This window comes from Vicugna pacos, chromosome 18 (genome assembly GCF_048564905.1).
Source record: "Vicugna pacos chromosome 18, VicPac4, whole genome shotgun sequence".
NCBI lineage: Eukaryota > Metazoa > Chordata > Mammalia > Artiodactyla > Camelidae > Vicugna > Vicugna pacos.
This window is the reverse complement of record NC_133004.1, coordinates 16483005-16497902: the sequence shown is the minus strand read 5'-3', so window position 1 is coordinate 16497902 and position 14898 is coordinate 16483005. Positions and strand designations below refer to the sequence as shown.

Sequence of the window (14898 nt, the reverse complement as noted above, 5' to 3'; positions counted from 1 at the left end):
ATCTTTTCACCATGTAGATTTCTACTTTGAAGTTAATTCTCAGGTAGTGTCTCTTGTGCGTCAGGTACTATGTAAAGCATTGGAACAAACAATTGGATCGTGTAAGCAGTATAGTTAGGGCGCTCACACAGTGATCATTGAAAATGGGACAGAGAAGGGACGCACTGTTGGTCATGATTCCGGGACAACAGACTTCAACTAGCACTGTCTCGGGACAAGCAGAACATGGGTGGTCACCCTAAGTAGAATCCCCAGTGTGCAGATGGGGGCCGGGGGTCCAGGCGGGGGGATGTAGGCTCTGGGAAGTCCGACGATTGGGCTTTGAATCCAATGTCTGTCAGTCCACGTCCTGGCGTGTTTCTACATCCTTATGCTATTGTTATGACGTCAGGGCAGAGGCACGTTTGCAACTTTAAATAGTCCTAACTAAGACGCAACTTAATGATTAAAAAGCGAATGGCATTTCATGCTCTCGTTGATTTATTTTCCTTATGGATCAATAGTTCTGACTGAGCATTCATCAAAAAAAAATTACGATAACTGAGATAATTGTATTTTCTGCCAACCTACTCTGTAGATCAACACTGATTCCATCTGGTAACTAGTGAGGTGGCTCTGAAACAGTGAAGGAGGGCATGCATAGCTCTGGATGGCAGCATCAGTGTGATTTTTGGAACTTGTGTTTATGGGCACACAGCTCTCAGTGCTGAAAAGTAGCATGATTGTTACTGACAGGTGTATTTTCTGAGTTTGTCTTATTTTTAATTTGCACACACACACACACGTTAAAAGAAAAAAAATGCTTAATTTTTTGTTTCAAGAACTAATTGCCTTTGGTCCATAATCCATAACGGCTTCTTAACAACTGTTATGCACTGGTGGATGAATATGTAATTTAATTGAAGCAGTAAAAAGGAAAAAAAAAAAGAGCAAGCCCATAATAGTCAACAGACTGGACCAAGAAGGAGTTGGGGAGACATTAACAGAAATTCCAAACCCAGTAGACCATAGCTGTCACAGCCATGTGGGCAGACACGTGCGCCAGTGACAAGACAGGATGTAACAACTCCTTTGGTCATGTCATGGCCTAATTACATCCTTCCCAGGTTGCAGATCATTGACTTGATAGGCCGCCGAAAAGCAAATAAAACCTATCTTTTAAGTAGCGCCATCAGGATCCCTCAGCTGTGAAGGGTTTAGAGGCAGGTGAGAAAGCAGGTTTCTGCTTTCTAGAGGCAGGTCAGAAGTCTCCGATGAGCGCCTGTACGCAGAAGCCTCTGGGTGAGCCAATTCTGTTGCAAATAAAGAACCTTGCTCGTGGAAGACAGCATTCCAGCCTACTTAGAAGGGAATACACACCCGGTAGACTCTGGGCCCATGAAGCATTCATGAACGCGGCAAAAATTAAGCCCTCTCCGCTTGGCCTTTTATTTTTTAGTCACCACCAGATACACTGGAAAAATCTCTCTTTTAGGGTGAGAGCGAACTTTTCACTTAACATTTCGAGGATTCTTTTTAAAGTTAGCAAAGCGAGTTCTGACTCTTGTGCCGATGAAGAGAACTTTGAATTCTTGGCCAGGACAACTGATTTCGATCTAAACGTGGCCTCTGTCTTATTTTCTTATTTGGTGTGTCGTACATGCATGTGAACAGTCACTGGGCAGAAATAAATGGCTTTCCCCTGTTTTCTCCCTGCTCTGAAGCACAGGGATGGAGTCCTCGGCGATTAGCTTCTCCTCCAAACCACAGTGCATTTCATCTTTAATTAACATACAAAACATTTAGAGTAGGGACCACTATGCGCTTTTAGGGGGACGGGAGTTTGGAAGGTGAGAGCGTGAGCGAATCTCCATAAGGAGGAACGAACTTGGCGATTTTGTCACTGTTGCCAGGCTTGCTCTTGCTGCATTATGATGTGTGAGCGTATGGACACATCAATAGATTGTGGGGGGACACGAGACAGAATCTAAGCCAGACACACCCTTCCCTTAATTATCTTAATCACGTAGATGGAAACGCTTTGGCCCGGGATGACAGAAACACATCACACATCTGATAACCTGGATCAGTGGTTCCTGCTGTTTTTGCAGCCATGGGATTTCTTTAAAAGGAAAACCAGGATCGCTGGATGCTCCAAGCATCCTCTTAGTCCCTGCCGCCTTTCATGGTCCAATTTTGTGATGTGAAGTTTTAGACTGCATTAAGAGATGAGGTACTTTTTTTTTCCCCTCATCGTTTCTGTGTTGTTAGAGGGTTTGCGGACTACTTCTAGTGAACAGAATATGAGCCCAGGTGCTGGGGGTGGGGGCATTCTAAAATGTGTCCTGGAAAATATCATCTCTGCAGATTTCTCAGAACTGGTCATTTCTCTGCTTTCTTTCTACTGTTTTTGTCAACGGCTCTGTCTTGAACTTAAAACAAAACCAACAACAGGGAAAGAAGTGATTACCTTCTTCTGTTCTGAAATGTCAAGATTACTTGAAATTTAAGTGGTTCATTGGGAGGGTCCTTAGAGCCTTGCTCTGCAAAGTGTAGCTCCCAGTACAACCAAATTGGCCTCACCAGGAACTTGTGAGTAATGCAGAATCTCGAGTCCCACGTGAATCAGAATCTGCATTTTCAAGATCCCAGGGTGATTTGTAAGAAGTGTGAGAAGCACCATTCTAGAAAGCAAGCTTCAATTCTATGCCAGTGGGCAGCAAATAATGGTGATGCGGGGTTCTCCCTCCACAAGTCTTGCACGTGTAAGAGCATTTGTCTTTGTAAAATGTTGGTTTGGAACCATCTCTGTCTCCTTTCTCTCTTTCTCAATGAGAAAGTTAAGAGCTGTCAATGGTTAGGTATCCTCCACAATCCATTCTATTGTGACTCCCTCCCCAAACTAGCCTAGGGTCCCGGAATAATCATTTTCTTTACCCTAAAGATCCAAGAATAATGAAAGTGATTCCATGCTGATATCGTCTCATTGGTTGCATAATACCGTAGACTCACACCATTGTAAAATGTACCCTGGGAAAGTCACATCTGATTTATCTTACCTTTACTGAGCCTCAGTTTTGGTCATCTGCTAAATGGGCAGTATTAATACCAATGAGAATCAGATAGAGATGAAGGTGAACATTGCTTTATAAACCAAAAGAGGTGGTTAAAAAAAAAAAAAAGCCTGGCATTATCAATAACTTAATTGCTGATAGACAGATATTTTAGAGTGTATGTGATTATTTGAAAGCATTGAATATATAGGCCAAAGCCAGCAAATGACATTGAATCCCTTTAAAAGTGCAAGTCATTTTTGGACGAGGCCAACTCTAGGACCCACCGTAACACTAACATTCTGAGAACCTGTGCTTTGCTCAACTTGTCATTGGCCTGGTCAACACGTGAAACAAGGTCTTTCATACTCATTGAACCTACTCTGATTGGTGCAGACATTAGCAGACCTTTGCTCATTCACCTGCAGACTTAGAGCCTGAATCTCAGGCCAGTTACTTACAACGCGAGGTGATACCAGCAAGCTGATGGCTTATTTGATCCTCCATTTTCTCATCTTTAAAGTGGGGCTAATGAGTGATGCCCGCCTCACTGGGTTGTAGTGAAAATTCACTGTGGACATGAGTGCTGGCTCCTCAAAGAGCACCTGACACTAAATAGCACCCAGAATGTTGTTGTTGTTATTATTATTATTACTATTATTAGCAGTAGCAGCAGCAGCAGCATCACTAAACTATGGGCATATTTTGTTTTGTTCTTGACTCAAAAATGAGTAACTTCCTGGGGAAGTAGTTTTTCTGAGTTAGAATAATTTTTTCAACTCTACAAGTTTTTTGTTTTGTTTGTTCTGAAATCGACTTCTATTCTAGAATTTGAAACTAGATATACCTGACATTTGTTAAGAGAGTAGATCTTGAGTGTCCTCACCACAGACCAAGAAAGGTGACTCTGTGAAGTGATGGATGTGTTAATTAGCTTGATTGTTGTGATGATTTCACAATGTATATGTATATTAAATCATCACTTTGTGCACCTTTAAAAAAGCAAATTGTACAATCTAATTATATAAGATTTTTATTTGTCAATCATATCTCAAAACTGGGGGGGAAAGAGATTGAGTGACAAAATTTTGAAGCAAGAAGGAACTGAGGACCATGAGATCAAACAGCCTGTCCTTCTGTTCATCCTTCTCCTGGATTTTTTTTTTCATTTCTGTCCATGGAGGAGCTCAGGCTGTCAGGGATGTGTCAGCTCCGTAGGAAAAACCGCCAGCTCTCCCAGTGTAAACCCAGCCCTCAAAGCGACAATGCTTTAGATTTCTGTAAAATCAGTTGCTCCACGAAGAGATGAACTCAAACCTAATCTGCCTATGTTGCCTTTCCCCCATTGTGACTGGTGAGAAGTCCAATGCTGTGGTGGTAGTGGGGCACTGGAACCCCCTGGGGGTTAGTAAGGTTCTGGAACTTTCCACCATCAGCTGACTTTATTTTGCACATAACTCCTAGGTGGACCCAGACCTTCTCAGTGTGGCCTCTTCACCCTCCAGAGCCTCAGCCTGGACACCCTATGCCCTACCTGAGCCCCCAGCAGCTCAGGATTCCTCTCCCCAACATGAGTGGGTTTTTTTAGTGGAGGTAATGGGGTTGAACCTAGGACCTTGTTCATGTTAAGTGCGTGCTCAACCACTGGGCTGTTCCCTTAGGAAACACACATGCTGCTCAGAGACCCTGCCAGACACATTTCCACCCTGGGATAGATACTCAGTCCCCTGAGAAGCTCCTTCTGTCCTCAACTTTGCTGTCCCGACCCAACCGACCAAAGCTGAGGTGGGATTTGGCCTTCCTGTAGGGCCCAGCCCATCTTTAAAATGACCTATAACCTCAAAAGGCTCTTAAATATCACCCTCTTGCCCTAAAACCATGGGAGCCCAGGGCTTAACAACACAAACACCCAGCCTCTTTGTGGGGGAAGAGAAGACTGTATTCTTCATGAGTCCACATGCCCAGAAAAAGAAGTGGCACTTTCCCCCAAATGAAGTGCTTTCACACTCATGTTCTCATTGATCTGCACACACAAACCTAAGAGGAGTGTGTGCTACTTTTGTTCCCATTTTCCAGATGAGAAAACTGAGGCCCAGAAAGGTGAAATGGTTTTTCTGTTGGAACGCAGCTTGTGCCTGACTGAGCCTGGCTTCCAGATTCAGTTACTTCTCTTTCACTTTAGCCTAGAAAAGAGGCGCAGTGGGAACTGAGGAGACTATTAAATGTTGGAGAAACTAACATTTCTGTCCTCAAGGTCTCCAGGAAATGGAGCCGCCTGGGCATTTGAATCTCCAAAACCCAGAGGTTCTTGGTGGACCTTTCAAACTGGGGACAGATTCACAGTCCTTAACCCCGTTTACATTTAAACTTTGTTATGTATGCAGTGTTAGCAGTAGGAACAGTGGCTCGGTGAAATAGTTTTGAATGGGTGTTAATGTATTCCCCTTTTAAAATACAAAAATCTGGATAGAGCCTTTCAGAGGAGTCTGTAGACAATCTATTCACTGGCTGGTTTGCTTATAACCCATCTTATTCTACAATTTGCCATAGCCTCTTGAAACACATATAATACTAGATAGATAGATAGATAGATAGATAGATAGATAGATAGATAGATAGATAGATAGATAAAAAATAATAGGGCAGGAAAAAATATGAATCTGAATGGGTCGTACAATTCTTGATTAGAGTTTTAGAACTGAGTCAGGGGAAGGATGGTAAAATACAGATCACAAGCAAGTAAGTCTCCTTTTCAAGGTGATAAAATTGAAATTTAAATTAGATTATGAGCTTCCAGAGAGCCAGGCCCAGTATAGCTGTTCCTCAGTGACTTAAAAGCCAGGCGCACATCGTTGAACCCCTTAAGCTTAGCTGGGTGCCTGGCATGTAGCAAGCCCTCATTAACCATCTGAGGAATGAATGAACAATACCAGTAAACTATTAGTAAAGGCACCAAATAGGACTTTAATAGGAGCACCGTATTTCTGCATGTTATATTTAATTCTTCAGAAAGCCCGCATGGCTAGATTCCACATGGCCCTTCCAGCAACATTTTAAGATGAGCAACCAAAATATCTGATTATTGTGCATTTCCACCTAATTTTACAGGTCCAAAGGGGAGCACCTAGTAAGCAGAGTGCTAGAAATTAATAATCATAACGAACATATTAAATATTTATTATCATTATCAATAATTATAATATTAATAATTATAAATTATGGAGATCAACACTACTGCAATTTAATTAAAAAACTAAAAGACACAGCAGCTCTTGTTTTCTGCAAAGGCAGGGCACATATGTGCTGAGAAGTATTCCTGCAGTGAGGCGTGAGGTCTCGGTGCTGGCTGATACAGTAAAATCACCTGAGTGGCTTTTCGGGTCTCCCTGTGCCTGGGAGCCACTCTCAAAGATTCTGACTTAAATGACTGGGGAATGGGCCTGGCTGTTGGTATTTTATATATATATATTTTCTAAATCTTAGCTGATTGTAATGGGCCCTCAGGTTTAAGAAGCTCTGCTTTATAACCAACAGATTGCCCAGAGCCTACAGACAGGATTAATTTGACTCGGTCCCACTATCGTCTTTGTGCATCTCGGGGCTGCCATCTGCCAGACCAGAAGACCCACTTCTCCGGCTGTAGGGTTTTTTTAGTAGATAGCCTTGGAGAGTTTTAATCACATCTCAGTGTGTGTGCGTGTGTGCGTGTGTGTGTGTGTGTGTGTGTGCGTGTGTGTGTGTTAGATTCAGTATTCATAGCACTGGATACAAACAGAAACACTATGAGTGGTATCCAGCCCAGAGGTTTAGGTAACAATTGTGACAAAAAAGCATTAAGAGGCCAAAGAGTGATGAATGACCAGAATCTTTAACAGGAAAACTTAAAAACCAATCTTATTTGCTGGGAGCACACTCCCTGCCTGGCCTTTCCCCCAACCCCTACCCGTGCCAGACGGTTCTTGATACCCAGTTTCTCACATCCCCTCCAGCCATCCTGGTTGGCGATTCTTTTAATTTGACTCTTAGAATTCAGCCGTGGGTGATTTTTCAGAAGAAAAGAAAATTGCGAAGAGATGAGGTGCAGCCTAAGATGAATAGTGGGATAGTAAGGATGATACGGCGAGTCACAGGCCTCCTTTAAACGTGCCACCAGCTGAGTCAGATCCAGAGCCTAGGTGGTGGGTCTGTGGAAACCCTCGTAAACCATCGTGGAGTCTGGTGACAGAATAAAAAGAAAGACCGTAGCCCATGCCATGCCCCCCCCCACAAGCTGTTGTTACAGCAGAATATAATTATCCTGCTCAAGCCTCAATTACATCTTATTCAGAGGGGAATCCAAAGACTCCATCATTTTGTCTTGGAGGGACTGAAGACTCAGAACCGTACTTGGAAGTTCCTCCGTAGAGGCCCTGCACCCATCGCTGACTCTATGCTCTTCGTGAGCTCCCCTGAACAGAATCTTAGACCGCAAGTAAGAGTTGAGGTCTAGCGCCAACCCAGCTATGTCCAGATTTCTTCTCCATCCCTTAACTGCTTGCTCACACTGCATAATGTTTCTACGGCTCTGTACCCTCATCTATGAAGATGGGGATAGTAAGAGGGGCTGCAAGGAAAATTAAATGAAGTATTACGTATGTATCGCACTTGGCAACTGTCTGTCATGGACAGGGGCTCCATCAACATGCGGTCACGGCTCTTGAGCGTCAACATTCCAGAGAGTCCAAAGAGGACCACTGCCTTCACCCTTGTGCTTGGTAATTTACTATTTCCTTATTTTTCTGAAATGAGAAATCCTCTCTTCTCCCACAAAGCCTCCCTGTATTAAACAGCCTTCCCGGGGAAGGTGGGCTCTGAAAGGAAAATGCGCATGAGCTTGCAGGCAATCTCTCAGCAAGATTTTCCAAATTTCTCCATGGTAAGAATTACCTGGAACCACAATTTCCTCCCTGGAGGTGTGAGCTGGTCCCCAGTCAGGCTGGGTCTACAGGTGTTCTGACATCTCTCCTGGAAATTCCCATGCAGGTGGTCAGGATCCAAGGCCTGGAATCTATTTTTACCAAGCATTCTAGGTAATTTTTGTCTTCAGGGAAGTGTGAGAAATTCTGGAGTAGAAGGAGGGGTAAAAAAAAAAAAAAGGGGGAAGTCTAGATGAAAAAAATGGAAGAGAATTAGATGCAGACTCACAAGGAAAAAACGGAAAGAACTAGCCAAGACGATCTTGAGTAAACCCATGGGAGGTGGTAAAATAAGAGGAACAGGGAAGGAAGCAAAACCAGAGGACACAATAATACGGCTACTGTTCAGCAGGTTCTCCTTCAGAAACGAGGTTTCAGGTCCATTCTCTCAGAAGGCCTCCAGCAGTCAGAAGTAACCATTCCTGGGCCATGTGAGGTGTTCCTGGGGTTGCATCTTTGTTGTCTTAGAGGCTAGCACAGTGGGTGGCAAAATGGAAGTTGCAAAAGAAGCAAAATCTGCAAGAGATTCTGTGACTCAATCCCCTTTCCATTCACATCTGTACCAGACCCAGTGCTTCTCCCCTGCGGTTGATATAAGGTTCACCTGCCAAGCATTCCCTGCACAACCTCTTTCCAGACGCAGTCCCCAACCAGTGAAGCCAGGACCCCCCAGGAGGAGGGCCTGGCATTAGCTCCCTTTTAATCTCTCCCTGTGAATCGAGGAGCAGCCATGGTGAGAACTATTCAACTAGACAAGCCAGCGCTTCTCAGCCTTAGCTGCATATTAGAGTCACGTGGAGGTCTTTAGAAACTACAGATGCTTGAGACCCACGCACAGAGCTTCCCATTGTAACTGGTCACTGGGAACTTAAGAAGCTTGCCAGGTGTTTACCATGTGCAGCCAAGGCTGAGAACTAGCCAGACTTGGTGGTGATTTACCACCAAGTAAATCAGTTTGTTTGAAAACCAGGTGCAACTGTTTTTGAGGTTTAAATCCTCGGATCTGTGTTGAGGGTGAAGATCAGATTAGGATTAGCAAAAGGGGACAGGCTCCGGTTCAGCCTCCTTTCCCCTCTCAAGAGGTGACCCTACCGTCCAGAGCAGATCCGTGTTGCTCTGAGAACTAAATGTCCCAGACCTTGTTTGGGGATACCAGGCTTCTCAGCTACATCGTTAATCTCTCTCTGGTCATTTGGGGTAAAGGACTTCACCCAGAGGATCATATCATTTATGGGCAGTCTAAGATAGATCAGTTATCCTCAAGTTCAAGTGGGCAGAGACAGACTGTATACAAAAATGTCATCACCGAGGAGACACAGACACACGATGATGAAACCCACCCAGATCCCTCTGCTGGCCTGACATGTGGGGTATCCCTTACCAGACTGTTATTTTCCAGGCATTTCCTATTAATTACACTTATCAATCGATGAGATGGCATTTTAGGGGGAGGGGTGACCACATAGGTTGACTTCCGGAGTTAATGAGCTCCACAGAAAGGCACTTTTCTGAGACGTTAGGGTGCCCCCCCCCGCCCCCGCCGGGGTGTAGTGGGATTCCTTGTGTTGGTTTTTTTTTTAAGTGCAGAATTGATACATCCACATGGCTACTACTTTTTACAAATATGTTTCTAAATTCTTTTTTGGCATTGCTGCAGAGTACTTGGCATATTCTTTAAAATACCACTATTGGTGATAACTCTTTATGCTTTAACGTAGATTTGATTTGATAGTCAGAGTTTATCTGAGCCAGCTCTTCTGAAGACAGTGAGTCATCAATGAGAAAAATCCCCTCTGTTTAGAAATTTGCTCAGGAATAAAAAAGATACTGAAGAAAAAGCCCAATATATATATAGATTATCAAAAAGGGGAGAAAGAGAGAAAGAGAGAAAGAGACAAAGAAAGAGAGAAAGAGACAAAGAAAGAGACATAGAAAGAAAGAGAGAAAGAAAGAAAGAAAGAAAGAAAGAAAGAAAGAAAGAAAGAAAGAAAGAAAGAAAGAAAGAAAGAAAAGAAGGAAGGGAGGGAGGAAGGGAAGAGGAGGAAATGGAGAAACGGTAGCATTTTTTTTTTTTTTTAGGAGTGAAGTGTATCATGTCAAAAAACAAAGAGTGCTGTAAAGGACAATCATCTTATTTTTCTAAATATCTGGTACCATTAATGACATGGGTCTAATTCCTTTATAACCATACTCATAGGCTGCATTTTTACCAGTTTTCCCTCTTCATTCAATCGTCACTTCTTAATCTGCATTGGTCGCCTCCCATGCCTTTCCCTGAGTCTAGCAGGCTGGACAGCTCCTAGGGAGAATGCAGAAGAGAGATGCAGGTCCACAGTGTCTTTAAGATTAGGGAGCATGGAGTGGATAGAGCCACCCCACTAATGAGGCCCCCCTCTTAGATAAGCAAATGGCTATTCCAAAGAGCTTGCCCCTTTGGATAAACCAGATCACCATTCCTAGTTATGGTAAGTCCTTCTTTTGAGCATGCTATAAACAGAGGTCCTATCTAAGTGCTGGTTTGGGCCACCCAAGAATGCCATACGCGTAATGTGAGCTGCCTGTGCCTTACGCCCCTTGAGTAAGTCAAAGGGGGAGCAAGTCGAAACAAATATTCAACCCAAACATCTTCACTTTCAGGGATATTAATTTTTTTGCTCCTTGGAAATTCAATTCCAGGTATCGCTGGGGCCCGAAAAGTTTGTGTCAGAGCAGAAAGATGCAAAAATTCAACAACACTAACTTTCATTGTTTTAAGAGAGGTGATAAACGAACTTAGTTAAGTCTTATGTGGAAAAGAAACATAAAAAAATGCTATCCTCAGACCATGTATAATTTTGTTTAGATTTCACTGGTGCGTAATGATAGAATTTTCAGCTGAATGTTAAATTCGAGTGAGTTTTCACATGGTAGCTCTATTTATATTCCAGAGTGTACCTCTTGCAACAGTAAAACTTTTTTAAGATGTTTTAAGGAATGCTCAATAACTAGATACTTTTTGAAACATTGGAACTAAGACGAATCAAACGAAAACCCAAAAATGCATTTATCTTGGTTCCCAATGATTCAAATGCTCCAAAAAATCTAACAAATGAGAATTAGAAGCCTCAGTACTCCTCCTTGTGAGGCATTTAAGAGCCTAGCCAATCTCACTGGGACACTTTTGTAATCGGCCTGACACAGACATTCTTATTTCTAGAGAAACAGACAGTCCCTCTGAATTAGGCCACGTTACACTGAGGAAATGCCGCAGCTGGAAACATCTTAAGAGAGTTTTATCATCTTTCTGGATTTACTAAATCAAAGTGAAACAGCACTTTCCACTTTTATTTTCTTTTTAATACCGCACCATTAAAAATAATTTGGCAAGACAGGGTTTATTTCAATTGATGAGTTCTCTTACCTTCTTTATGTAGCAAGCCTCATTTGGTGAGGAAATTATTACCCATAACACGGCACCATTTAACATTCTCTTCTGAAACGACAGCTTTTCTTTTTCTTTCCTTTAAAAATGTTTTTGAATACTATACTATAATAATGAAGTCTGGAATTTTATGATTTTTTTCCTAGCTAATTGAAGTATACTCTTTTTTCTAATAGTCTAAAAAAAATACTTTTCTAATGTCTCCTTTGAGCATAGGAATCCAGCGTAGAAATATGAGCTGAGCTTGAAATGCCTTCGCCTTGGACACATACCCCAGCATGATGACATTTTAGTAACACATAGTATTAATATCCCAGTGCAACAGCTTGTCTGTGGTCCACATTCTGACATCACCATGATTTTGTTGAAAGGTACCCTGCATGCCTGTTTCATGATCTTCCTAAATTCTCCAAGTCCAAGATATGCAACACATTTCCTTGCAACATCCATTCAAACGCAGCACCCTTCCCTCCCCTCATCTGAATACATCGACCCAGTCGGCAGAGAGCGCCTTCCCCCCTGAGCGAGCAGTATTGTGAATTTTATCTTCTCTTCCAGAAATCAGTTCGTCTTCGTTGCAGCAGATGAAATATCTTGTAACACCTCTGCAGGTAACAAACATTGCTACTTCTTGATGCATCCATCCAAGTCTCAGTATCCTTTTTTTTTTTTTCCTTCACATGCTGCAGTTGGTCACGCTAGAAAGTTTAGTTAAAAAAAAAAAAAACAACAGTCTGTATATCTTCGGAGTATAGCTAGAGCCTTTAGGCTCTGCTGTCTGAAAAGACAGTAGGCATTTTGCTAACGTTGGTATTTTATTTCCAGTTTTAATAATACATGACCCAGTAAAGTAAGACTATGTTGAATGAAGCCACAGTAAAATCTTACAATATAATCAGTGCTCTTATGTTAAAATACTGAACAGGGGAGATTTTAGGGACACAGACACGGGACTTCTATGTTTTTGGACGTGTTCTGTCTGGGTTCACACAGATTTATATGTGATTATTTGGGATCTCTATGCAATGATAGATTTATATCATAGGCCCTAAAAGATTGAATCTATAAAGCTGGAGGCATTGGGGAATATAATTATCTCTGTTTTCTAAGAAGGGGATCTTCATTCCATTAGTTAAAGATCCTCTGTTTCCTTTCTTTTAAAACCTGTTACAAGTAGCAGGACACGAGAGAGGCAGAGCCTCCTGGTTCTGAAATCAAGGCCTTGGCAGGTGGAAATTGGCACCGTTGCATGACGTAGCCATTCAAATAATGCCTGTCTTTTTGCTTTGATGTGGCTCAGAACAGCTATGTTTGGACTTTCATTAGCATGGAGTTACTTGATTAAATGTCAAGATAGGTGAGTGTCTTAACTAACATCAGATTTTGTTTTTTGCTTTTAAGCCTAAACTATGACCAAAACAATGACTAGGAGATCTTACCAAAGGGTTGCTTTTAGCCAACCAGGGAGGGCATTACCGCTCATCCCCATGTAACTGAGCGTGCCATGACCTTCGAAAACACACATGAAATCGACAGCCACCTGTTACCAGTCACGTGTTATCAAGGGCGCAGTGAACAAAGGCTTGTTTGCGAATGCTTCACCCCCTGCTCACAGTCTTTGGAGAGAGAGAGCTCAGGGAAGCCGGGAGAACCAGGAGCGTGTCCCCAGCCCTTTCTGTTCTGTTTCGTTGACAGTTGGTCTCAACATCTTTAATAGTTTACAGTGTTCCCCCTGGGAGTTCCTGAAGTATGCATGCTCCTTTTTTAAAGTGACAGCTTACTCCGTTTCTACGAAACCCCTTTGGTAATGGCCCTGCTACTTTCCCTCCTCAACTCTTTGCCTCCAGTATCTGTTTCTCCTTCTGAGAGGTGGTGACAACCGTTAACACTGCACTAATGCCGCAAAGTAGGAGATGGATAGTTGCATGGCTGGGGGTGACGGGGAATGTTCTTGGGATACAGGAGTCCTTTCGCATCTGCAGAACTTACAGAGAACGGAGCATGCAACTAAAGGAGAAATCGGCTTGGGGTGGCGCGGTGGGGGAACACTGGCGGAAAATGTTAATGAACATCATTTGTGGGTCTGCTGGTCTCTCAGAGCGTCTGTCTCCCCTGTCAGAGTGTATGCATGTTCCCATGTGTCTGAGGTTCTATTTTGACATCACAGATCAAACACTGAGAAGTCACAACCTAAGAGGGAGATATTGATTTTGTCCCGTGACTTAACAAAACCCTGCGCTGTAAGCAGGTGGTCCACACACTGTATTTCAAAAAGAGGCTGCAGATAATAAAAGTTTGCCTGAGTCAAGAAAGTGTTTTCACCTACCTTATCTCATTTAGGATGGCTGCTCAGTAAATTCTTAATGAATTGCTATTGATCAAATTTCAAATTGAGAGAGATATCCCTGTTGCTTTGATGGCCATATTAATAATGTGTTGTATGCTTCATAAGGTTCAATTTGAACTCTGAATTTTGAATCAGGCATGAAAAAGGAGACACCCATATCAATCAAATGTGAATTATCTCCCAGCCAGCCCACCCTCCTCACAGAATGAAAATGAAAAATCAGAACCACGCAGCCAACAAAGGTGGTGACTCGTGGTTTCGATGAAGTCTTCCTTATCTCCCACACGTTGGAAAAAACCCAGGGCACCCACACTCTAAACAGCACAGCTCTCTAGAGCGCTCCCCTCCACATGCAGAACAGTGATCCCCGGGGTGGGTCTCTTGAATACTGGTGTCTACTGGACTTCAGTATTTGACCAAAAAAAAAAAAAAAGGCAACTTATCTTTATTGACATTAAAAAAAGAGATCGACAAGGTGCTTTACATCTCAGTGTCGCGGGCTTGATGGATTTGATAGCTGCAGTTCTTATAAAGAAGGGTTATCTTTACCCAGTTGCCCAGGGTGGGGAGCAGAAATGGCCAGACACTTTTGTCTGTGGCTCAGGGCAGAGGTGGGGAGGTGAAAGTCATCAAATAGGAGCAATGGGAACACTGAAGAATTCTTCTTTCAGTTCCCAAAGGAAGAGTGATGATTTTTAGTTGGGTCTTTGGTAGAGGATGCCAAAGCTCCGATTCTGCCTTGCTGGTCACATAGATGAAACATGTTTCAGGAGCATGTGTGGTTTGTGAGACTGTATCTAGAAGGAAATGGATATTCACTGTCAGTGGTTCCAGCAGTGGTTGTTGGTTGTTTCACTCTTATTTTGTTTGGGTTGTTGCTGAAAGACTCGTGTTTCCACGGCTGTCACATCCACCTTGAACCCTCCAACGGTTTCTTGTTCTGTAACACCAAGAACCTGTAATGAGTTGGATTCTGCAAGAGACGGGCAGAAAGGGCAAGCTGACTTTCCCTTCTCTTCAACCCGAGGTCTGCCTGCTGCTCTGATCATTGGACTTTTTCCCAGGACTGGCTAGGGATTGCAGTTCTGGTAGAGTGTGGGTCTTGTACAAGAATGGAGGTTGAAAAGCACGTTACTTATTTTG

The 14898-nt window shown here is 42.9% G+C and overlaps 1 protein-coding gene across 3 annotated transcripts in view; it reads left to right on the top strand.

Moving 5' to 3' along the window:
• RBFOX1 (RNA binding fox-1 homolog 1) overlaps positions 1-14898 on the top strand; it is a 1384890-nt gene that overhangs the window by 1357463 nt on the left and 12529 nt on the right. For 2 of the 3 annotated variants that reach the window (XM_072942257.1, XM_072942259.1), the window contains one exon: positions 11967-12019. The exons of the other annotated variant lie outside the window; for it this stretch is intronic. In XM_072942257.1, the coding sequence (XP_072798358.1) occupies positions 11967-12019 (53 nt within the window). The remainder of the gene's footprint in view (positions 1-11966; positions 12020-14898) is intronic. 3 annotated transcript variants of the gene reach the window in all.